The 26,143-nt window shown below is 35.2% G+C and overlaps 1 protein-coding gene across 3 annotated transcripts in view; it reads left to right on the top strand.

The window, feature by feature from the left end:
* The window catches only part of IFT80 (intraflagellar transport 80), a 141,653-nt gene that overhangs the window by 25,933 nt on the left and 89,577 nt on the right, over nucleotides 1-26,143 (top strand). Inside the window, exons 2-7 of one of the 3 annotated variants that reach the window (XM_045503106.1) lie at nucleotides 1,727-1,837; nucleotides 3,324-3,392; nucleotides 6,917-7,035; nucleotides 15,314-15,423; nucleotides 18,823-18,912; nucleotides 19,655-19,792. In XM_045503106.1, coding sequence (XP_045359062.1) covers nucleotides 6,993-7,035; nucleotides 15,314-15,423; nucleotides 18,823-18,912; nucleotides 19,655-19,792 — 381 coding nt within the window. In that variant the 5' untranslated portion in view covers nucleotides 1,727-1,837; nucleotides 3,324-3,392; nucleotides 6,917-6,992. The remainder of the gene's footprint in view (nucleotides 1-1,726; nucleotides 1,838-3,323; nucleotides 3,393-6,916; nucleotides 7,036-15,313; nucleotides 15,424-18,822; nucleotides 18,913-19,654; nucleotides 19,793-26,143) is intronic. The other 2 variants (XM_045503104.1, XM_045503105.1) reach the window with 2 other exon arrangements.

The following is a 26,143-nucleotide window of genomic DNA, read 5'->3' on the forward strand; positions in this document are numbered from 1 at the left end:
GTTAAGCTTAACAAATGCTGATTATGTAAATGTATTATTGCAAATAAAAATATGACTAAAATATGGCCTTCTGCCCTGATATGAATCACAGCCCAATAAAAACTGCAACAGAGCTGCAAATAATGTGCACTGTGTGTAAAAAAGAGGGAATGACTTTGTTGGTAAGAATGGGTATGTGGTTAGTGAAATAACCACAGGGTGCTAGGTGTTAAATGTTTCAAAGTCATCTGTATGAGACTTTTCCAGAGAAATGTTTTAAAGCCATCTTATGCAGCTTAGATATATTTTTAATGAATTGTTAATATTAAGCCAGATTCTTGAAAAGCCTTAAACTAAAAGTAAATTCAAACAAAATAAATTTTTGCAAGCAAAATTTGATTAGATAGCCACATTGATTCTTTGTGAAAAATATATTTTTTTGATTTGGGGGAAGTTTCTAATTTCACTGTACTTAATTATATTATTATGAGCTATGTATTACTAGATTTCATGATTATTCAAAACCACACTGATCTTTTCTCAGCTTTCGGTAGTAGTTATTTGTACAGTTGATGTATCCCCTTGACATCTTTTAGATAGTTTGCTTATGTCCTTTAAAGTTGTCAGTTTTTACTTTTTGCCTGTATATGTGTGAACTTTTTGAGGACAGCAACCAAGTAGCCTGCTCCTTTTTGTCTACCTAGTGCTTGGCACAGTGTAAAATCATATAAAGCAAGTATTTTGAAATTTGGAATTATCAATTATTAAATTAGTTAACAACAAGACCATTAAACAGAGATGGCCCTAATGCCTTTGGCTGGCCTGAGCAAACCAAAATCTGTCTGTAAACACTTTAAAGTTTTGAAATTGAAACCAAAGCACAACCAGTCATAAACAGCCAACTAGGCCTTAGGCTATAGCCAATCAATAATTTCCGTACTTTGCTTCTACCTTTTCCTTATAAAAGTCTTTCCCTGAGCTCCTGTTGGTGAAATACTCTTAACCACTTTTGGTTTAAGTGCTGCCCAATTAGAATAGATTTTTGCTCAAATAAACTCTTAAAATTTTTTGTTATGCCTCAGTTTATTGTTTAACACCATTTAACTGTCCTGGTTCCTGTCCTCTACACCTTTACCAGCTTTTTGGTATCTTGCAAACAACAACAATGACAACAACAACAACAAAGACTGCAAAACCCTGCTGAATTAGAAGGCTTTCTTGACATTTCTCTTGGCCCCCTTTGGCCATATCCCAATGAAGTTTTGTTGTCCCTCTAATCTATCATAATAGCATCATGTACATATTTCTATTACACCACTTGTTTCAAGATTTTCTAATTTTGTTTTCAGGCTTGTTTACCAATAGATTTGTTTGTTCCTTGAAAGTAGGAACAATTGAGGTGCCTGGGTGGTTCAGTCGGTTAAGAGTCGGACTCTTGATTTTGGCTTAAGGTCATGATCTTGTAATTCGTGAGTTCGAGTCTCATATAGAGCTCTGTGCTGACAGTGCGGAACCTGCTTGGGGTTCTTTGTCTCCCTCTCTCTCTCTCTCTCTCTCTCTCTCTCTCTCTCTCTCTCAAAAATAAATAAACATTAAAAAAGACAGTAGGAACAAGTATTTGAGTAGGAATATTATTTGTCTTTATGTCTCCGGTGCCTAGCACTATGTTAATCTAGCAGTAGGTACTCAACAGATATTTGCTGATTGAGAAAATCCAAATAGATTTCTCAAGTATAATTTCTTTTAGGTAAATTTCATCTGATTTCTAAGTTAGGAAGAGTGGAAAAAAGTGTAGAAGCTCACTGTGGAGCAGTTCTTGCAGGAAGATGGAATTATGAAGGAACAGCATTAGTTACAGGTAAGTTGGCTGCAAAAATGAGATTTTAAACGAATTTTTTAAAGGAAAATTTTCTTTGAATCATATTTTCTTTAGTAATAGTGTCTTTCATTGTTTAAGAGCAAATAATTGGCAAAGCATTGAACTAACCTGCTAGATAATGTTATAATTCAGAATGTCATATTAATAATATATGGTTTATGGAGAATATTCTGTCAAGACTTTTGAAATGGTCAGTTATGAGATAAATAAAAGTTGTAATTCTTTAAAATTTTAAAATTCAAAATATTCTTATTGAACTGACCTTTACCCCCATTCCATCTCTCTCCCATCTCCTGCTTTACTGCAAGTATTCTCATCTTTGTCTATGGTATTAGTTATCTATTGTCGCCTAACAAATTACCCCAAAAGGTAATGGCTTAAGACAGTAAACATGTAGTATCTTACAATTTCTGTGGGACAAGGAAGATTTAATTTGGTTGGGTAGTTCTGTCTCAGACTCATGTTGTTGGATAGGGCTTTAATAATGTGAAGGCTTGATTGGGGCTGCTTCCAAGATGGCTCACTCACATGCTCTTGGCAAGAGGCCTTAGTTCCTCTCTGACTGTTGGCAGGAGGCCTTACTTCCTCGCCACACGGTCTTCTCCGTAGGGCTGCTTGAGTGTTGTAACAACATGACAGCAGGCTTCATAAGTGAGTGATCCAAGAGAGAGCAAGATGGAAGACACAATATATTTTTTGAACCACCCTTGGAAGTCATTCTCTATCATTTCTTCCACATTCTATGAGAAGAAAGTCACTAAGTATAGCTCACTGTAAAGAAGAGAGAAATTAAGCTCCACCTATTAAAAGGAGGAATAACGAAGAGTTTGTGAATACATAGTAAAACCACCAACCTATTCCCTGGGCTTTCTTTTAGGACTTTTTTCAGTGAGTTGTTCCTTCTCTTGCCTATTTTTTCAACTTGTCCTTTTCCAGGGGTTTCTTTTTCAGCATATAAATGTATTCAGATATTATCCATCTTGAAAATGAGAATAATGAAATAATCCTGCCTTTAACAAATAATTCTCTCTAGATACAACTTCCTCTTTTTTCTTTTAGGCAAGCTGTTCAAAAGAGAAGGCTACTACTTCACTCCATTCTGTCCCCACTTCACTGGAATTTGCCTGCAACTTTTCTTTTGCACTGAAGGCACTTTTCTTAGAATTGTAGGGTGGAGATTTCAGTGAAAATGAAAGTATTATTTGAATAATATTTTCATAAGTCTTCTAAGATTAAAGGAAAAAAAATAAAAATTTTGGGCATGGAAGTTGGGCTTACTCTGATAAAATTGTTTCAGAGTAACTTCAATTAAATTTTATAGTTATGAAGCACTGTCATTTAATGAGTAAATTGAATCCGAATTTTAAATATGTGTTAATATGATATATTGATTTTTATATGCACATTTAATGTTTAAATTTGTTTTCTATAGATGAAAATATCAATTATTATTCTCTCTTTATAGCTGGAGAAGATGGACAAATAAAAATCTGGTCAAAGACTGGGATGCTAAGATCAACTTTAGCTCAGCAAGGTACATATAATAATCAATTAAGATGTCTTAACAGTTTCTTTTAAAAACAGACTATTATAGTTCTTAAGACAGATTTAGGTTGGGTTCAAAACCTGAAATCTCTTATTTCTGTTTATACTTTTTCCTCTTATTTTCCATGTTGCCTGATAGGCCATGATAACTATATTATTTGAGCCAAGAAATAGAAGAAACACTCAAGGGCTTTTTCTTTTCTTTAAAAAAATTTTTTTTAATGTTTACTTATTTTTGAGAGAGGGAGAGAGAGTGAGATAAAGCACGAGTGGGGGAGGGGCAGAGAGAGAGGGAGACAAAGAATCCAGAAGCAGGCTCCAGGGCTTGAACTCATGGACCGTGAGGTCATGACCTGAGCTGAAGTCGGATGCTTAACCGACTGAGCCACCCTGGTGCCCTAGCTTTTTTAGTCAATCTATATAAATGCAGTTAAAGGCTAATGATTCTTTTAAAAATAATTCTGAGGCCTTATGAGCATATACTACCTGGAATAGGATTGGGTGTCTATTTAAGTAAATAATAGTAATAGAAAACATTGAAAGTATCTCCGTACTTAAAAAGTCCTAATAAGCTCATAATATTATCATCCTTTCTAAATTGTATTCTACATTTGGTGTCTACTCATGGAAGGGAGCAGATACCTTGATGATTCAAAACTTGGTAAACTACAAGTACTTAGAGCAACATCTTAGTTTTCTATGTTAATTGGAAAGAAGTGCCCATAAAATCAATCCAGTGGTCATTCCCGTTGGGATTTTGTGTGTGCGTGCGTGCGTGTGTGTGTGTGTGTGTGTGTGCATGTAGCAGATTTATTTTCCTAATTAGATTTTATCTAGTAATAGTAAAGCAGTTTTAATGTTGATCTGAACACATATCAGCTGATCTTTAGAGACAGGTTGTAGATAATTCTTTAGAATTATATGATAAAGTCATATTGTGAGGTATCTCCAGTTAATGACTTCCAAAAATTTCCAGATTTAATTTTTTAAGTCACGTGTACTCTTAGAATAGTGTTAAAATAGTTACATTTCCTTAGCTGCACATTAACCAAATTTTAGCAAAGGGCCACCATAAATAATAGGTAGTAGTTATTTAGGTAATCATAAATACTAGGTAATGGTTATCTCCTGAGGTTAAATATTTGCTACAGATAATCTCCAAATAGAATATTTATCCATGAATAGAAAATTCAGAGTTCATAGAAACATACATGGGTGAATTTTAGTTAGGAAAAAATGTCAATCCATTCTTACTTTAGCAATAAAATGTACCTCTAGAAAATAAATTTTATTTAGATTTTTTAGTAAGAATGGGGATTTATTTTTGGCTTTATAATTTTTGTTAGGGCTAATTGTTTGGCATTCTCACTATATGATGTCTGACTTATAAGCAACTGACAGAATTCTTCTAGAAATTATTGCCCCCTTGGAGCTGGGGCTATGGTTCTTTTCAGCTGTTGCTGCTGCTGAGACACGTCCTTTTTTCCTTTCTTTTCTCTTTTATTAAACTTGTTGTTTACAGAAGCCACAGATCTTTAGAGAAATTCCAAAAGTTTCTTTCACTACCCATTATAGCAACTGGAATTCTTGTCTAAGACCCTTCTTCACTAGTAGCCCTGTAAGGTTACTTATTCGTTTTCTTAAATTCTTCCCAATCATCTCCTGCCCTTCTACTGCCCTTGCATTTACCATTTTGGACTTTCTGAAGTCTAAAGTTGAAAGTTAGAATATGTTTTTTAATATAAACAATGTTAATCATGGAGGATAGTTGACATAGTACTATTAGTTCGGTACGATGGTTTACCTGTGTAATGGGTCTGGAAACCAAATTGCCTCTTAATTTTACTTTTATGGAGAAATATATTCAGAGTTCCCAAATTTGCAATGGCAATTTGGAAGCATAATATGTTTATAAATTAAGGGTGTTTTATAAATCTGAGGTCACAAACAGGTGGTCTATGGGCTGAACCTGGCACACTAGAATGGTACAGGATCAATATTAAAATCAGGACATTTCACATACAAATTTGGTCTTCTGTCTTGAATTCATGAAGATTTACATCTATATTTTCTTCTAAGAGTTTTATAGTTTTTGTGTTTACATTTAGGCCTATGATCCATTTTGAGTTAGTTTTTGTGTATGATATTTATTTTAGAGAGGGATGGGTAGTACTCCTTTTTTTTTTCTTCCTCCAAATAGATGGGTAAATAGATTCTCTTAAAAGCTAAAATACTGCTTAGGTCATATAATATAGTATTTATTATATATTCATATAAATAGTGTATAGTATAGTATTTATTATATATTCATCATATCATGTAATATATTTCCCATTGACATTCCAAATAGCTATAATTTTCTTTCTTTCTTTCTTTCTTTCTTTCTTTCTTTCTTTCTTTCTTTCTTTCTTTCTTTCAATATTTTCATTTATTTTTGAGACAGAGAGAGACAGAGCATGAGCAGGGGAGGGGCAGAGAGACAGGAGATAAAGAATCTGAAGCAGGCTCCAGGCTCCGAGCTGTCAGCACTGAGCCCCACACGGGGCTTGAACCCACAGACTGTGAGATCATGACCTGAGCTGAAGTCGGACGCTTAACCGACTGAGCCACCCAGGCGCCCCAGCTATAATTTTCTTAACATCAAGTGGCTGTGAAAGGGCTGATTATTTTTATCTTATTTGAATCTTATTTATTTTCCTCACTCAAGGTTTATATTAATTATGAGATTAATTAGCAAAAATAAATGATATAGATTTTCTTATTTTGGTTAACTTCTTCATATTTCAACTGAATAATCATATCTTTTTTTTAGATTAAGAATTACAGATTTACTGTAGAACTATGCATCTGATTTTTGAGTTTTTGATCATTGGTGCCACCCACACTTTCCTAATAAGGTCTGGGAAAAATCATTGGAAAAATTAAGTTATAACAACATTGAAGGAAAAATATCAGGTTACTTATAAGGTATATTTGATTTATTAGAGATTACAAGTTTTGAGGGCGATTATAAACCTGAACTATGAACTACTGAGAGCTGGATGCTGAAGGCACGAGTAAGGAGGCCAAAGTAGGTGGGGTCAGGGACTCCAGCCTCCTTTTAGGATAAAAACTGGAAATTTTGGTACGAAAATGAAATAACACAAACCTGAGTTATCATAAAACTTGGAATTCAGCAAACAATGTTGAAAGCATCTTTGTGATTTTTACTACATGTTTATGTTAATTGTATTTATTTTTGATGAATAGAAAAAATTCTGAATTCATTTCTTAATGACTGGAGCCAGATGTACCCATAGAAAAAGTCGTAGTCATCACCTTTTTCTCTAATACAGAAAAAGCATTAATTCTAAAGGTTTTTTTTTTTTTTTGAAAAATTTGACTTAGTTTAGAAACAATTCTTACTGGTACCTATGAGGAGTCATTTTTCCTTATTAGAGAAAAATAATGTATGGGCCAATGATAATTATAATTAAACCATATCTTTTGTTACATTGTATATTTTAACTATAGGCTAAAATTGGAATAGAGTAATACTGCAAACCTTTGAGGACATTCCTCCTATATTATATTCAAATGGAAGAATGGAATGACAAAAATGGAATCTATCTACAATGAATTTAGTACAGGAGGTAAACTGGAAATATAAATAACTGTTACACAATGCAGGATGCTGTGAGAGGACAGGAAGACAGAGATGAATGGTTTGGGGAGGAAAGAAAGTATCAGAAAGGCTTCCTGGCAAATATTCCTGGAATATCTTAAAAAAAATTTTTTTTCCAATGTTTAGTTTTTTTTATTTTGATTTGGGTCCCCAAATCCATGTTCTGTGTTACCACCATGTTCCGATAAAGCTATCGAAACAGAAAAAAAAAAAAAAAAATGGCAATGGAGTGGGGCTGTGGAGGAAGTTAGATGATCAAAGGTATAGAGGCAGAATAGCATAAATCATAGAAGTCAGGTGAATGTGAACAGACCCCTTGGGCCAGGGGTAGGCTGTATGAGGGATAGTGTTGCTAGAGGGACCAAGACATTGATGGTCTTGGATGCTAAATGAAGCAGTTTTGATCTTATTCTATCAGAATACAAAACCTTAAAAAAAATAAGCAAAAGAATAAGAGATAAAGACTATCTGTTAGGAACATAACCTTAGCAGTAATATGTAGGATAAATGAGAGGAAATAGAGATTAAATGGGGTGGCCAGCAAGAGACACATGAAAAGATGCTTCCCATCACTGTCCATTAGGGAAATGCAATTCAAAGCCGCAATGGGATATCACCTTACATCTGTCAGAATGGCTAAAATAAAAAAGAAAAGAAACAACAAGTGTTGGTGAGGATGTAAGGAACAAGAAATCCTCATGCACTATTGGTGGGAATGTAAGTATAGCCACTGTGGGAAGCAGTATGGAGGTTCCTCTTAAAAATAGAAATAGGGACACCTGGCTGGCTCCGTCGGTTGAGCATCTGACTGTTGATTTTTGTTCAGGTCATGATCCCAGGGTCGTGGGTTTGAGCCCTGCATCAGGCTCTGTGCTGAGCATGGAGTCTGCTTGAGATTCTCTCTCTCTCTCTCTCTCTCTCTCTCTCTCTCTCTCTCTTTCTCTCTCTCTCCCCCCCCCCCACCCCAACTCCTTGCTCCGTCACTCTCCTCCGTTCTTGCTCTCTCTCTCTAGAATAAAAAATAATAATAAGGGCACCTGGGTGGCTCAGTTGCTTGGGTGTTCGACTTCAGCTGAGGTCATGATCTCGCCGTTTGTGGGTTTGAGCCCCGCGTCAGGCTCTGTGCTGACAGCTCGGAGCCTGGAGCCTGCTTTGGATTCTGTGTCTCCCTCTCTCTCTCTGCCCCTCCCCCACTCAAACACACTCTCTCTCTCTCTCTCTCTCTCTCTCAAAAATAAATAAAACATAAAAAAAATTAAAAATAATTAAAAGATAGAAATACCATATGATGCAGTAGTTCAACTACTGGGTATTTACCCAAGGAAAACAAAAACACTAATTCAGAAAGATATATGCTCCCCTGTGCAGCATCATTTACAATAGCCAAGATACAGAAGCAACCTAAGCGTCCATTGATAGATGAATGGATAAGGAAAATGTGGTATATATGTACAATGGAATATTACACAACCATAAAAAGGTGAAATCTTGTCATTTGAGACAACATGGGTGGACCTAAAGGGTATTATGCTAAGTTGGTTGCTAGAGGGAAGGGGGTGAGGGGATGGGAAAAATGGGGGAAGGGGAGTGGGAGATAATAGGCTTCCCGTTATGGAGTGAATAAGTCACAGGAATAAAAGGCACAATATGGGGAATATAGTCAACGATATTGTAATAGCGTTGTTTGATGACAAATGGCAGCTATGCTTGTGGTGAACATAGCATAACATATAGAGAAATTGAATCACTGTGTTGTACACCTGAAACTAATGTAACACTGTGTCAACTACATTCAGAAAAATTAAAAATAATAATAACCAAAAAATAAAATAAATTGGGGTGACCAGTACGGAGGTTATTGGAATGTTCTATGCTAGTGTGCAATAAGGCTTGAACAGAGGCAGCGATGATAGTAGTTGAAAAAAGTGAATAGTTCTTAGTGGCTGAGAGGAATGTATATCTTGTAAAAGGGAAAAAATTCAGACAGAAGAATAAATGAGGGGTTAGTGTGGAAGGATGATAGTTTTGAATATGTAGAGTTTGAAGTCTTCAGGGCAAGTGGAAATATTGTGTTAGAGCTCAGAGGTAAAGGCTGAAATATTAAAGTGAGAGTCAGTTACGGAAAGCTGAAAGATGAAGCTATAGGGGAAGTTGCAATCCCCAAGGGAGAGGTGGCTGAGGCTAGAAACTAAAGATGCAAATGCATTCACTTAAACTTTTTCTCTGTACCGACCCAGTGACATATATAACCCAAAAGTTGCTATTGTGTGGAATAAATCCCACTTGATTTATTGTTAGTATATGTCCCTACAAGTAGAATGAAAGAGGAATAATTCTTGGTGTTCTAATTCTTAATGATTTGGCAACCCCACAACATTGAGTTCTTACTATCATGAACAACACAATAAACAGCTGGTTGTTTATTGTGTTACAAAGTAATTTCTAGTAGTAGTAGCTAACGGATAGTGCTTATATAGTATCAGACTCTGCTCTGAGTACTTTACTTATACCCAACGTAGACCTATATTACATTGAAGGCAAAGATAGCTAATTCTTCAGTGTAGTAGTGAAGAGTTTGTTTCAAAGCATTCTTAAAAACATACAAAAACAACATTTTAGGGGCTACTTTTTAGTATGAGTGTGAAAAACATGGTATATTTGACCATGCACTTCCTTAAAACAATCGAAATACATTTTTGTCTCCTCTTCTGTGGTTTAAAATGCCTTCAACAGGTTGAAAGAATTTAGATAATTTGTTTTACAGAGAGATAAGGGTCTGACATTTAACACAACCCCAGGTGCATGTGGTTTCTTAAAAAATGTCAAAAGGGTCATGTGATCTTAGTGTACAAAGTCAGAAAAACAAGATCTTTTTGAGTGTCTTAACTGAAATGGAGCATAAATGAAAATTCCCAATATAAAAAGCAAGACATTATTTAATTCTTCTGAAACTACTTTTGTTTTTTTGTCCATTTTTTGGTTAATGTTTGAATTAATAACATCTTATTACATATTTTGCTAAACTTTTTATAGTAAACTTATTCAACCTGAAGGCTATATTTGTTATTTTCATACTGACTTTGTGAAGTGAAGTGTGGCTCTGGGAGTAAGTCAATGCTTTAATAAGGATATGTTTTAAAAAACATTTTAAATATTACAGATTTGTTTGAAGTGCAAGTGGGATAGATTTCATCATAATAGAAACCATAATTTTCTTTATGAAGCTAATTTATCTACTTTCAGTAATAATCTTTATCCGAACTACCCAAATTGGAAATTGTATTGTATGTCTCCTTTTGGGAAAGAAAACTTTCATGAATATGCCAGTTTTACACTTAACATTTTATTATAAATATAAGAGCTGAATAAAATGAAGACTTCTCTTAGTTCTTGATGTTATACTCATTTTGAATATTGGTGGTTAAGAAGATTTAACTAATGAGACTTGGCTATTAATCTTACCTATCATAACCCTATATTTGTTTTCTGATTGAACAAATGTGATTAAAAGCCTCATGTATTACAAAGGAATTGCTTAACTTATCCTCTATAAGCTTATTTTGTTTTATACAATACGTTATTATATGTGTTTTTTAAACAGTATTATTGTTTAAAAAATATTTTTTAAACAGGAAGTGAATAATCACTAAGTTCCTACAGGGAAGATAAGAATTCTGAAGATTTGTAAGATTTATAAGCAAGGAAATGGTGACACAGCTGACTTAATGAGGCCACAGATTCAATGTTAAAGAGGACAAAAGCGTCCATAGCTCCTCATCCTATACCCCAACTGTGCCTTTTACCACAACTAAAGGGCTAGAGTCACATCCTGTATAACTCAATGGGAGTTGTATTTACTGAATTATTTCCTTGAGGATAGATGTTTGTCATAGTTTAGTAAACACCCCAGGAAAGTGTAATTTTACTGAATATATTCATGATGATCTTTAATTAAAACATATTAAGTTACTTTTTTTGAACAATAATTACAACTATAATACTGGGAATAAAGAAGGTACCTATATTTCTCATTGTATCAAATAATCTTTCTGCCCCTATTCCCTTCCAGTAATCATCAAGAACCACATTTGAAATATCTCAAATTTTGATTTACATTTTCTGAGAAATTTATTAGAGAGGAATTCTGTTCATTTGGAGATTTACTTGTGAAGCCCAGCCAGGTCAGCTCCTGGCTACTTCCAGAGAATATTACAAGAAAACATACTTACCAAGTACCGAAGAAGTGCCTTCTGAGGTTGGCCATCTGTAGGTTCCTCTGATAGAGAACAATCCTAGATGTCATAGATTGAATAGCATATTAAGACCCAATATAAAACTCAATAAATAGAAGGCATACTTTATGGTGTTTTTTTTTTTTTTTTGGATTAGGTCTAAACTAGATTTTCTAAATCCCTTAAACCACTGAGACTTACAGCTGAATTATATTCTGATTAGGAAGAAAATGGCATAAAGGAAGTAGGGTGCCACTTGAACACAAACATTTATCTTACTGAAATTTACTCCCTGTTAATTACTGATTACTCCCTGTTGATTAGCATCAGTTGGGTTTGCATTTAAATAAACAATTAAATCTTATTGATTGCCCATAAATCCTCAGATTCAGATTTCATTTTAGTGAAAATGTAAATTACAGAAAGATTCATTTATTCATTCACAGAAAGCCAACTGCTACAATAGTCTGACTTAGGAGTTCCAGACAATATTTTAAAAGCTTGGCTTTAGAAATATAGTAGGATTAATATTTCATAGATTAATTGTATAACCTTCATTCACTTTCCTAATGGATAGGTAACTGGGTCAGAATTTTGTTTTTTATTTTTTTAAATTTATATACAAATTAGCATATACTGCAGCAATGATTTCAGGAGTAGATTGCTTAATGCCCCTTACCCATTTAGCCCTCCCCCCTCCCACAACCCCTCCAGCAACCCTCAGTTTGTTCTCCATATTTATGAGTCTTTTCTGCTTTGTCCCCCTCCCTGTTTTTATATTATTTTTGTTTCCCTTCCCTTATGTTCATCTCTTTTGTCTCTTAAAGTCCTCATATGAGTGAAGTCATATGATTTTTGTCTTTCTCTGACTGACTAATTTCACTTAGTATAACACCCTCCAGTTCCATCCACGTAGTTGCAAATGGCAAGATTTCATTCTTTTTGATTGCTGAGTAACACTCCATTGTGTATATATACCACATTTTCCTTATCCATTCATCCATCGATGGGCATTTGGGCTCTTTCCATACTTTGGCTATTGTTGATAGCCATAAACATGGGGGTGCATGTGTCCCTTTGAAACAGCACACCTGTATCCCGTGGATAAATGCCTAGTAGTGCAATTGCTGGGTTGTAGGGTAGGTCTATTTTTAATTTTTTGAGGAACCGCCATACTGTTTTCCAGAGTGGCTGCACCAGCTTGCATTGCCACCAACAATGCAAAAGAGATCCTCTTTCTCCACATCCTTGCTAACATCTGTTGTTGCCTAAGTTGTTAATGTTAGCCGTTCTGACAGGTGTAAGGTGGTGTCTCATTGTGGTTTTGATTTGTATTTCCCTGATGACAAGTGATGTTGAGCATTTTTTCATGTGTCGGTTGGAAATCTGGATGTCTTCTTTGGAGAAGTGTCTATTCATGTCTTTTGCCCATTTCTTCACTGGATTATTTGTTTTTTGGGTGTTGAGTTTGGTAAATTCTTTATAGATTTTGGATACTAACCCTTTATCTGTTATGTCATTTGCAAATATCTTCTCCCATTCTGTCAGTTGCCTTTTAGTTTTGCTGATTGTTTCCTTTGCTGTGCAGAAGCTTTTTATTTTGATGAGGTCCCAGTAGTTCATTTTTGCTTTTGTTTCTCTTCCCTCTGGAGACGTGTTGAGTAAGAAGTTGCTGCGGCCAAGATCAAAGAGGTTTTTGCCTGCTTTCTCCTCTAGGATTTTGATGGCTTCCTGCTTTACATTGAGGTCGTTCATCCATTTTGAGTTTATTTTTGTGTATGGTGTAAGAAAGTGGTCCAGGTTCATTCTTCTGCATGCCGCTGTCCAGTTTTCCCAGCACCATTTGCTGAAAAGACTGTCTTTATTCCATTGGATATTCTTTCCTGCTTTGTCAAAGATTAGTTGGCCATACATTTCTGGGTCCATTTCTGGGTTCTCTATTCTGTTCCGTTGATCTGAGTGTCTGTTCTTGTGCCAGTACCATACTGTCTTGATGATTACAGCTTGTATGCCTCCTGCTTTGGTTTTCTTTTTCAAGATTGCTTTGGCTATTGGGGGTCTTTTCTGGTTCCATACAAATTTTAGGATTATTTGTTCTAGTTCTGTGAAGAATGCTGGTGTTATTTTGATAGGGATTGCATGGAATATGTAGATTGCTTTGGGTAGTATCGACATTTTAACAGTATTTGTTCTTCCTATCCAGGAGCATGGACTCTTTTTCCATTTTTTTGTGTCTTCTTCAATTTCTTCCATAAAGTTTCTATAGTTTTCAGTGTATAGATTTTTCACCTCTTTGGTTAGATTTATTCCTAGGTATTTTATGGTTTTTTGTGCAACTGTAAATGGGATCAATTCCTTGATTTCTCCTTCTGTTGCTTCATTGTTGGTGTATAGGAATGCAACTGATTTCTGTGAATTGATTTTATATCCTGCAACTTTGCTGAATTCATGAATCAGTTCTAGCAGTGTTTTGGTGGAATCTTTTGGGTTTTCCATACAGAGTATCATGTCATCTGCGAAGAGTAAAAGTTTGACCTCCTCCTGGCCGATTTGGATGCCTTTAATTTCTTTGTGTTGTCTGATTGCAGAGGCTAAGACTTCCAATACTATGTTGAATAACAGTGGCGAGAGTGGACCTGACCTTAGGGGGAAAGCTGTCAGTTTTTCCCCATTGAGGGGGATATTAGTGTTGGGTCGTTCATATATGGCTTTTATGATCTCAAGGTATGATCCTTCTATCCCTACTTTCTTGAGGGCTTTTTTTAAGAAAGGATGCTGTATTTTGTCAAATGTTTTCTCTGCATCTGTTGAGAGGATCATATGGTTCTTGTCCTTTCTTTTACTGATGTGATGAATCATGTTAATTGTTTTGCGGATATTGAACCAGCCCTGCATCCCAGGTATAAATCCCACTTGGTCGTGGTAAAGGATTTTTTTAATATATTGTTGGATCCAGTTGGCTAATATCTTGTTGAGGATTTTTGCATCCATGTTCTTCAGGGAAATAGGTCTATAGTTCTCCTTTTTAGTGGGGTCTCTCTCTGGTTTTGGAATCAGGGTAATGCTGGCTTCATACGAAGAGTTTGGAAGTTTTCCTTCCATTTCTATTTTTTGGAACACCTTCAAGAAAGTAGGTGTTAACTGTTCCTTAAATGATTGGTAGAATTCCCCTGGAAAGCCATCTGGCCCTGGACTCTTGTTTTTTGGCAGATTTTTTATTACTGATTCGATTTCCTTACTGGTTATGGGTCTGTTCAAATTTTCTATTTCTTCCTGTTTCAGTTTTGGTAGTGTATATGTTTCTAGGAAGTTGTCCATTTCTTCCAGATTGCCCATTTTATTGGCATATAATTGGTCATAGTATTCTTTTATTATTGTTTTTATTTCTGCTGTGTTGGTTGTGATCTCTCCTCTTTCATTCTTGATTTTATTTATTTGGGTCCTTTCCTTTTTCTTCTTGATCAAACTGGCTAGTGGTTTATCAATTTTGTTAATTCTTTCAAAGAACCAGCTTCTGTTTTCATTGATCTGTTCTACTGTTTTTTTGGTTTCAGTAGCATTAATTTCTGCTCTAATCTTTATTATTTCCTGTCTTCTGCTGGTTTTGGGTTTTATTTGCTGTTCTTTTTCCAGCTCCTTAAGGCGTAAGGTTAGGTTGTGTATCTGAGATCTTTCTTCCCTCTTTAGGAAGGCCTGGATTGCTATATACTTTCCTCTTATGACCGCCTTTGCTGTGTCCCAGAGGTTTTGGATTGTGGTGTTATCATTTTCATTGGCTTCCATATGCTTTTCAATTTTGTCTTTAACTTCTTGGTTAGCCCATTCATTCTTTAGTAGGATGTTCTTCAGTCTCCAAGTATTTGGTACCTTTCCAAATTTTTTCTTGTGGTTGATTTCGAGTTTCATAGTGTTGTGGTCTGAAAATATGCGCTTTTTTGATCCTCTTAACTAGCTCCTTTATTATAAGGCATAATAATGAAAATTTATCAGTTTTTTTTCTTTTCCTTTTCACAGGAACACCAGTATATTCAGTAGTGTGGGGCCCTGATTCAGAAAAGGTTCTTTACACAGCAGGCAAGCAGCTGATCATTAAACCTCTTCAACCAAATGCTAAAGTTTTACAGGTACTTCTCAGGTATTTGCAAATTGTTATCAGGACGTGCTGGACTGCTAAATAAGAGGTCACTTTCCTAGGAGTCTCTTTCTTCTGGGTGGTCTTTTTATGTCTGACTTTTAAGTGTGTGTTTTTATTAGCCTTTATTACAGAATAGGGGATATCTGGTTATGTTTCTAACAAGGCTCACTTCCTCCTTATCCGATTTACATTATTCTAGCAAATCATAAATGTGTTTAGAGTTACTAAATTGTCTCATGATTTGGCATGGCAGGCATCTTTAAATTTAGCACAATCAGCCTCACATGTATAGATTTAAGACAAAACAGGGTGAAATCATAAAACTTTAAAAGTTTAGACTGTGTTTTTTTATCATTATAACTAGCATCCTCCTCCTCCTTTTCAACATCATCTGTTCAATACACTTAAGCTTTCTCTAAGACCCTTGCATTCTTTGGTATTTTTAGAGTGGAGAGGTCATAAATGTAATGTTTAGAACAAATTAGGTATATATAATTTTACCAGTTATATAGAAGCAAAACAATGGTGGCAGTTAAGACAAGTCAGAGTAGGACAAATTAATGGGAAACCTTAAGCCTATATTCAGTATTTTGATGTTTGATTTCAGTGTTAAAATGCAGAATCATATTTTATTTTGATAATGACACAGTGTAGTGTTGGTAATAAAAATAAAGGCTTTGGAGTTTGTCACATGGTTTTAGGATGTTCACTTATTTATCTAAATGTAACTTTAGGCAAGTTATAAAATATCTTTGATTCTCAGCTTTCTCATCTCTTAGTTGTGACGCTAATACCCACTTAGTAGGATTGTTGTGAAGATTAAATGAATTAAATTGCAAAGTGCATAGGACAGTGTATACAATAAGCATATTGAGTGCATAGAGTAAGCACTCAATATAGAGTACTCATTACTATAGTTATTATTATGAGTTATTATGTCATCTCTACCTGTTAGTCAGCCCCCAATAAATTAGAGCCAAGGAGGTCAGAAAAAAAAGATGTAGAAATGACTGGGTCTTGAGTAGGGGATTTGGTATTAGAGACTGACCAACTACAATGGGTATAAAAGTGCTTTAAGAAGCAGCATCAGATTTAATAGCTGAGTAGGTAATAGATTTGGGGAGTAAGGGGATAGAAATGTTATTGAGTTTCCATATTGAGTTTCTACAAATGTATTGAGTTTCTACAACTTCTATGTGGGTTATGTTATATATATTTTATAAAGTCAACATGCATTTAAATTTTTACTGCATGCAGAACACTCTGCTAAGAACTATGTGACAAACAAGAAATAGAAGATACAGGTCCTTGCTCTAAGGCAACTAAGGTAAAAAATTTGGGCAAACAGAAGAAGCTGCAAAAGAGAACTAGTTCTGCCTGCCTTTAGTCAAACTCCTTCCACCCACTCAGACTCCAAAACTCTACTTTGAAATTGTACAGCAAAACAGGCAAGATGAATCTTTAGTTTATAGTTATGTGATTTATTGAGATACCTGTAATTAGGCTTGTATAAATGAAACTCAGGAAGATACTATATATTATCATTGGTAAGTTAAATTATAGTCAGTAAGTAAGTAGTAAGTAGAACTTACGGGCCAGCATGTAGTGGAGGGAAAGAAAAGTATCCATTGTCAAAATTCAGCTAGAGTGGAAGAAGAGTTGAAGTATAATTAGTAACTTAATGAAAATTTTCTTTTTTTTCTTTTTGGTAAACTAAAGCTGCAGCAGTTTTCCTTGGGCATAAACACATTAAAATTTGTATTGTCCACAAAAGGAACGCTTAATTAATTCTTGCTTGTAGAATACAGTTCAAAAGTAAATACCTGATTTTCCTTTAAAGCTCTAGGGACTCTTCTAGAGACCCAGAAGTTGGTTTTATAGTGAAGAGACTTTTTAAAAATTTATTCATTCAGTGAAAATGTAGTGCATACATACTATATACCAAGCACCATGTCGTGTGTGACATAATGCAAAGTGAAACAGAACAGTTCCTGCCTTCAAGGAGCTTGCTTCTGTTCAAAGGAATTTCACAGATTGTGCAATTCATGGAGATATAATTGAAAACTATCTATGCCTTATGTATAGTATATAAATATATGTAATATATAAACTGATAATCCTAAATCATAGTAGAAGAAAAGTTTAAATCCTATTTTGTTCCTAACTTTTGAATATGCAAAAATTTATTTTTACAGCTTTGAAATGAGACTCTTGAGAATCTGTGTGTGTGTGTATCTGTATATACCCATATCTGTGTCTATGTTTTGTTGTTTTTGTCCTTGTAGTTTATTTGAGGACATTGTATTAAGTTGGCAGTAAATTGTGTGAATTACTGCTTTTTAAAATATATTATCAAAAAATTTGTTTTTGAGAGTGCATATTTTTTATATATCTTCAGTAAACAAGCTATGAATTATTGCTTCTTCTTAGAGCTTATTTGACCCTAATTTAATTTTACTCTGTGTACATTAAGAACAATAGGTTGGGAAGGGTCAATAGAGCCCTTAACATTGGTTGCTCTTTGATGTGAAGTTAATTGGCTCAGACATTAAAACATACCTTTTGGTCTTCAAGGAAAATTAATTCTTTTTAAGTTGTATTATTCTGCCTAAACATGATAAAAGATAGCTTTTTAATTACATGTGGTAATAGCTAAATGGACACATGGATTGTATTTAAAAAGCAAGAAGGCATCCATGCTTACTTTCTAGATTGCCAATTTCTGGGTGACATACACACACATATATATATATGTATATATGTAGGCATTCTCTTTCTGTCTCTCTGTCTCTCTCTCTATATATATATATAATAGAATGTGTATGTATCTGTGGAAAACATCCTTTTGTTATATGGTAAATGCAGTAGCAGTTTCTTAGAGTTCAGTGACTACTCTAGAGACATTCAGGTAAAGAGAATGAAGCTTAGGAAAATATGCAGAGGAGAATGAACAGAGTACTAAAGAAGATGATCATGTAGTAAAAGTTAAAAAAAAGAAAATTAGTAAATAAGAATAAAGGCATTATCTTTGATTGGATAAACTGTATAAAAGAAAGCAAGATTTGGATTCATAACACTGTTATCACATACATGTCAAACTTGAAATAGTTCAACAGCAAGAGATTTTCCATCTGGAGTCTAGGCAACTGAAGAGATTTATAAGGATGTAAGCTATATAGTGGATGTCATAGTGCTAAGTGTTTTCATTACTTTAAATTAGAAATGAAACAAGAAAATGAGATTATACATAACAGCTATGAAAGAAAGATAGAAATCTCCAAGGACAGGATGAGAGAATCATTAGGCAAAATGTCCTTTATTAAAAAAAAAGCAAACAACTTTTCAGTGCTCTTGAAGTTATAATTAATATCTTACTTTTTTCTCATAGTGGAAAGCTCATGATGGCATTATTTTAAAAGTAGATTGGAACTCTGTCAATGATCTAATTTTATCTGCTGGTGAGGATTGTAAATATAAGGTATGTAACATTTGAATCTATCACCTGGATGAAAGAATTGAATTTAGGTGAAAAGTATTCAGCATATAAGAATATGCTTTTAGTCCTTCACTTTAGCTACATCTTGTAACTATAATAATTCAACAAATTGATATTTTATAATTTTAAGTGATATTTTAAAGTGTTGACTTTCTCATTGACCTCTCTCATTGACCCATAGAATTTGATTTAATGAGTAGCAACATAAATGCAACTTCTAGTTTTGCTGAATATTTAAATCAACTCAGTTGAAGTTTTAAAAATAATTTTTACTGGCTTATTAAACATTGTTTATTTAGCTTCAGACCAAAATCATTTATAATAAAGAATAAGATTTAATGTAACTGGAATTAGAGGAAATTTAATTGAAATAAATACTTGTAGGGAAAGTTGATAGAGCACTTACTGAGAAAAAAAATTAAGCAAAAAAACAACATCTCAAAAATTTATTGTTAAATTTAAAAGGACTCAAGGTGTGTAGTTTATATGATTAATCAAAGATGTGGTGAAATTGGAAAATTATTATGTTATCATAAAGTATTTTTTGCGATATATAGGTTTTAAAGAATATAGCTTTTCCCCCTTGTGTGGTAGTAAAGACATTTAATTACTATTATTATAAAGTAATGATTTATGAGTCTTTAATTGATACCTTACTGTAGGACAAACTTGTCTGTAATAATGTGGTGACTGTTATAAAAGATTTTTTAATTTGCTGTTTTAGGTATGGGATAGTTATGGCCGTCCTCTGTACAATTCACAACCTCATGAGCATCCCATTACCTCAGTTGCCTGGGCTCCAGATGGAGAATTATTTGCTGTTGGATCGTTTCATACTTTACGCTTGTGTGATAAAACTGGGGTAAGTTATAATGGGGAACAATCACAGATGTGCTGTCATAAATGTGGTAATGCATAACACACCTGGTTCTCAATCTTTAAAAAATATTTTCAATGAATGCATTTGACTGCATCTTTCTGATTTGTCTTCTGAATATACTGGTTCAGTCAATTCCAGATTTATGGGACCATACAGTTTGAAGAATAGGTATATTCTTTACTATTTTTCTTTCTGGAAATACTTTAAGCATGGTTATGAAAGATGGAGAAGTAAAGATTTCTACTCAATCAAAAGGGAGAGTTCAATTTTAAACTTTTTTTTTAACTGTCAATATGTTTCATATAGAAATTTTGCATATGTTTGGTATGGAATTGATAGTAAATTTTAAAAATGATCATCTTAAAACCAGAGAAATTGGGTTTTTGTCAAGAATTCATGTTTGAATACATAGGGGACTTGTTCCTCAGAAGAGAGTGCTCTTCATCCAAATTCTGTTTAGAAATTAGGCAAACAGTGAAGCTCAAGAGCATTTACCCACTGTAGTTGAATAATGAGTTATTTCATCAAAGTGTTCCAGAAGCAGCCGAGTTTGGAGTAGGGTTATTCTATACTATTCCTAAATAAGAGGAAATCACATAATTGTTCTGTGGCTTATTTTCCTTGAATGCAAAATAAGACAGTTAACTTACAATTATTAAAGCTTTATAAATGATCTATTAAGTATTCTGGTAATTTGTTTTGTGTCACATAAAATATGAAGTCTTCTACCTGGCTTTATAAACTGTCTGAACCCTAGTGCCATAAAATCCATTTAGTCTTTTTTCCCCTCAGCTCCCTAACTTGTATCTGTGCTCAAATCAGTCTCATGAATCTCCTCTGCCCATCATTAACATCCTTACTTATCTTTCCTTTCATGGAATGCTCTCACCTCTGTCTTATATTTACTGAATTCTACCCATTTTTTAAAAAAATTTTTTAAATGTTTATTTATTTATTTTTTAATTTTTTTAACGTTTATTTATTTTTGAGACAGAGAGAGACAGAGCATGAATGGGGGAGGGTCAGAGAGAGAGGGAGACACAGAATCCGAAACAGGCTCCAGGCTCTGAGCGGTCAGCACAGAGCCCGACGCGGGGCTCGAACTCACGGACCGCGAGATCATGACCTGAGCTGAAGTCGGATGCTTAACCGACTGAGCCACCCAGGCGCCCCAAATGTTTATTTATTTTTGAGAGAGAGAGAGACACAGAGAGACAGAGAGACAGAGTGCAAGTGGGGTAGGAGCAGAGAGAGAGGGAGACACAAAATCTGAAGCAGGCTCCAGACTCTGAGCTGTCAGCACAGAGCCCAACGTGGGGCTCAAACTCACAAACCACGAGATCATGACCTGAGCTGAAGTTGGACACTTAACTGACTGAGCCACCCAGGCACCTCCTACCCATTCTTTAAGGCCCATCTCTTGTTTGACTTCCTTTCCTGATACCTTCCATAGGTGTTCATTTTTCTAACTTCCTCTTACCTAAGGTCTCTCTTATTTTAGCTATAACATCAAGATGTTATATCAGATAATCTCATTTTTATCTGATTTTTCAGCAATGATTCTAAGTCTATAGAATATATATTCATTTTCACAATGTATTATCTTTTTATATTTTCCATTTTAATTTTATGTATATTATTGTTGACTCCTTAGACAGTTTATAAGATCCCACAGCTCAATGGGTCTCTGTTATCTATATAACACAGTAGATACCCCATAATTCACCAATAAGTTGATTTAAACATGATTATTTTAAATTGCTATTTTGATGAAAATATTTAAACATTTTAAAATGTGGGGTATTGAATGGATTTGAATAATTAATGACTTACTTCATTAAATACCAAACCTATTATTAGAATATTAACTATTCTGGAAAATTAAACTTTCTAAAAGGATTTTTTTTTTACCTTATTTGACTGAATAGACTGAATATATTGTAATAATATTTTAAGGATTTGAATAGCATTTTAAATATGTTCTTTTATTCAATAGATGTTACTTTTATACTGCTCATTGTATACTGCTCATTGGAGAGTATTTTAGAAACGGGATAGGGAGATGTAAAGATTTTCACTCAAGTTGTGACAGTTTAATAGAGAATTGGTATAAGACTCATACTACAGTGTGATAAATGCTATACAAGAGGTTTATTTTGTGCAAGCACTATGAAGGTGTGGCAGAACTTAATTTTGCCTGTGGATATTGATTGGAGAGCTGAGACTTGAAGAATTAGTAGTCCTTCAAGGAGATAAGTTGGGGGAAGAGAGTTGCAGGTAGAAGGAACATTTCATGTATCCCAGTATGGTGCCTTTTGTGCAATGTCAATAAGATTTTGCTTGAAATAGTACCAGGAGATAAGATACTCTTGGACCCGATCTGTGTTTGCCACGTAAAAGAGTCTGGCTTTTAAAAATCAAATTATTGGGGCGCCTGGGTGGCTCAGTCGGTTGAGCGGCCGACTTCGGCTCAGGTCATGATCTCACGGTCCGTGAGTTCAAGCCCCGCATCGGGCTCTGTGCTGACAGCTCAGAGCCTGGAGCCTGTTTCAGATTCTGTATCTCCCTCTCTCTGACCCTCCCCCGTTCATGCTCTGTCTCAAAAATAAAAATAAACGTTAAAAAAAAAAAATCAAATTATTTTCTGTGGAGCACTCTTAGCAGTTGCTGTAGGGTAGAAAAGAGGTGAGGGGGTTGAGCTCCTAGTCTTCTTCTCCAGCCAAAATCAGAAGAGCTCTACATTAATCAGTTTTACTAGTTGAACATCAAAATAAGATTTCCTTTGAACAGCTAAAACAATGAAATTGGAAAAATGGTGTCTGTTAGTCAATAGAGAGCCATGGCTGGTGGGTAGTAACATGATAATATTCAAATATTGGAAATATTGCTTTGGTATCAAAGGAGCAGTGGTACAGGAGAGGGAAGAGAACATGCAAAAGCAAGGAATTATAGTCTGTTAGAAAAATTAGAAGCAGTTTGCATTTTATCCTCATGCAGTATTGGGCCACTGTTTCACTTTAAGTAGTGACATTATCAGATTTGGCATTTTTAGGGAAGTGTACTCTGAGGTCAGCAGGGAGGATGGATTAGAGGGACAGTAGACTGTAGGCAAGATGGTTAATTAAAGGCTTTTGCAGTAGTACAAGGAAGTGATGTTGTCCTGAATGATAGGGAATAGCAGTGGAGATGGGAAGAAGTGGACAGGTTCAGGAGATGAACTCTTCCTATAAAAAGTGGGAGAGTCTGGAGCACCAGGGTGGCTCAGTCGGTTAAGCATCTGACTTTGGTTTAGGTCATGATCTTGTGGTTCATGAGTTCAAACCCCACGTTGGGTTCTGTGCTGACAGCTCAGAGCCTGGAGCCTGCTTTGGATTCTGTATCTCCCTCTCTCTCTCTCTGCCCCTCCCCAGCTCGTGCTCTGTCTCTCTGTCTCTCTCTCTCAAAAATAAAGAAACATTAAAAAAAAACATTAAAGGGATAGTGGGAAGAGTCAAGAATAATTACCGGGGTTTCGATTTGAGTACCTTATTATCTGGGTGCTGGCCTGAGGATAACACCTTCTTATGGTGTGGTATAATTTGCACTGGGTTTGTGTGACATAATTTTATTAAGATCCCTGTGCAATCATTACAATAATAAAACAAGTTACTTAAATTTTAACATTCATAAGTATCACCTGGGCATTGCTAAAATGTAGCTTCTTGGGCCCCACTTATAATGTGATGAATCAAAATCTTAGTAGAACGGGGTCCAGGGATTTGTATTTTTAAGAAGTTCCCTGGTTACCTTTGTTAGGTGTTCCTCAGACAACACTTGAAGGAACACTTAAATAAAACATGTGAGATATTTGATTATTTCTTCTGAGTTCTAAAAGTGGTAAAGCTTGCTCTAGTATACAAAAAACGCTTTAGAGATGAAATAGTAAATGGTAATGAAGGTGATACCAAAAAGAGTAGTCTAATTAAAAAGATAAAAAATCTCATACAGTTTATCCTTCTGATTCTTCCTTAGCATGTGTCTCACTTAAAATTATTTTGAGGATAGGGGTACCTGGGTGACTCAGTTGATTAAGCCTCCAACTCTTGATTTTGGCTTAGGTCATGATCTCACAGTTCGGGAGTTTGAGCCCCACATCAGGCTCCATGCTGTCATGGGTTCTCTTTCTCCCTTTCTCTGCCCCTCCCCTGCTCATGCTCTCTCTCTCTCTCTCTCTCTCTCTCAAAATAAATAAATAAAACTTAAAAAAAGGAAAATTATTTTGGGGCTATAATAATTTTGTTTTTCTCATAATTCGTAACTTAAAGTTGTGTAATTAATAGTAGTAATCATTCACCCAGGGGCATATTCTGTGGCCGAATGTCTGTCTCTCTCTAAATATAAACACACTTTTGAAAAAAAAAGAAAAAGAAATAACTACAGGGGCACCTGGGTGGCTCAGCGAGTTAAGCACCTCGCTTTTGATTTTGGCTCGGGTCATGACCTCACAACTGGTGGGTTTGAACCCCGCATTGGCACACTGACAGTGTGCAGCCTGCTTGGGATTCTCTCTCTCCTCTGTCTCTTCCCCTCCCCTGCTTGTGCCTGCACTCTCCCTGTCTCTCAAAATAAATAAATAAACATAAAAAAAAGAAGTACGTGTTCTCTTCAACCTGGAAATGTCACTCTTATCTCCTTATTTCTTTTTTGTTTCTCTCATAATCTGCAACTTAAAGTTTAAATAGTAGTAATCATTTATCCAGAGCCTGGCTTTGTGGAAGAATTTCAATATTAGATATAAGAATCTGGTCCTCAGGAAAGATCTGTACCCTCACATTTGCTACAAATTTATCAGATTTCTATTTTGAGAGCTCTTCACAAATTTTTAGTTGAATGCAGTGTTTCCTAAAATTTTATTAAAAATTCTTATCTAGGATTCCTTAACAAAAATTAGTAATTTTACAAAATAAGCTTTAAAGAGGGATGCCTGGGTGGCTCAGTCAGTTAAGCATCTGACTCTTGATTTTGGCTCAGGGCATGATCTCAGGTTCATGGGATCGATCACCCTGTCATGCTTGTCAGGCTCCATGCTGAGCATGGACCCTGCTTGGGATTCTCTCTCTCCCTCTCTCCCTGCCCCTCTGTCACTTGCTCTCTCTCTCTCTCTCTCTCTCAAAATAAATAAACAAACAAACATTTTAAAAAAAGCTTCAGGTGTGCCTAGGTGGCTTAGTCAGTTCAGCGTCTGATTTTGGCTTTAGGCCATGAGCTCACAGTTTGTGGGCTTGAGCCCCGCATCAGGCTCTCTGCTGTCAGCACAGAGCCCACTTCAGATCCTGTATCCCCTCTCTCCCTGCCCCTCCCTCGCTTCCATGCTTTCTCTCAAAAATAAATAAAAACATTAAAAAAAAAAAGCTTCAAAGAATAAAGGTGATATTAACTTTCAGGTTATCTGTGAAATATTAGGTCTAGAGAAAATGTGGTTTTTGTAAACATTGTCTTTTAATGTTTTTCAAGAAATATTTCTAGTGGAGAGGAAAAAGCTCAACTGCTTGGAGACTGTTAATGACAGATTAGATTTTGGTTTGAATATATTTCTTGCAATACAAGTGTGTAACTAGATTGATGACAGGAATATTTGAAAAAGCAGATATTTTAAATTGAAGTACAGTTGACACACGTTACATTAGTTTCAAGCATACAACATAGTGCTTTGGCCACTCTGTGTGTATATACTGTTGTGCTTACTACAAGTGTAGCCACTGTCCCCGTACAATGCTATTACAGTACCATTGACTATATTCCCTACGCTGAAAAAGCAGAAGTTGTTCTATTTTTGTGAATAGGTATACTGCTCTAACTCAGTTGTTATACAATAAATTTAATATTCCCATTAAATTTCACCATAAAATTATAATTTTTATTTTTAAAAGACACTGACTAAGCTTGATATGAAACTCTGGTTTCTATTTACATCTTCTATTTAATCAGGCAGTTACCTATATCGATTCAGAACTCATGTCCTGGCTCACTTTTGTGGACTGTGGTTCAAATATCAGTTTCATTTTTAAAGACATTGTAGTGCTATTCTGGTCTGCCCTGTTTTTAACCCAGAGGCAAATTTGAAACCTAAGTGGTATTTGCTTCCGCACTGCAGTACAGTTGTCGTAGTGTTACTGTGTTGATTCTAGTGGGTTGCATGTATGGATGGGCTGTTTGATGATGTTGCAAAGCCTTCAGACACAGACTTAATACCTTTCTCTTGCTCCCTCCTCTCCATAATCCTACCCTAACTTGTTGAGAGGAGTCGGTGCTGCCTCTTCGCTATCATTAGTGCAAACTGGGAATAGGAGACAG

This window comes from Leopardus geoffroyi, chromosome C2 (genome assembly GCF_018350155.1).
Source record: "Leopardus geoffroyi isolate Oge1 chromosome C2, O.geoffroyi_Oge1_pat1.0, whole genome shotgun sequence".
NCBI lineage: Eukaryota > Metazoa > Chordata > Mammalia > Carnivora > Felidae > Leopardus > Leopardus geoffroyi.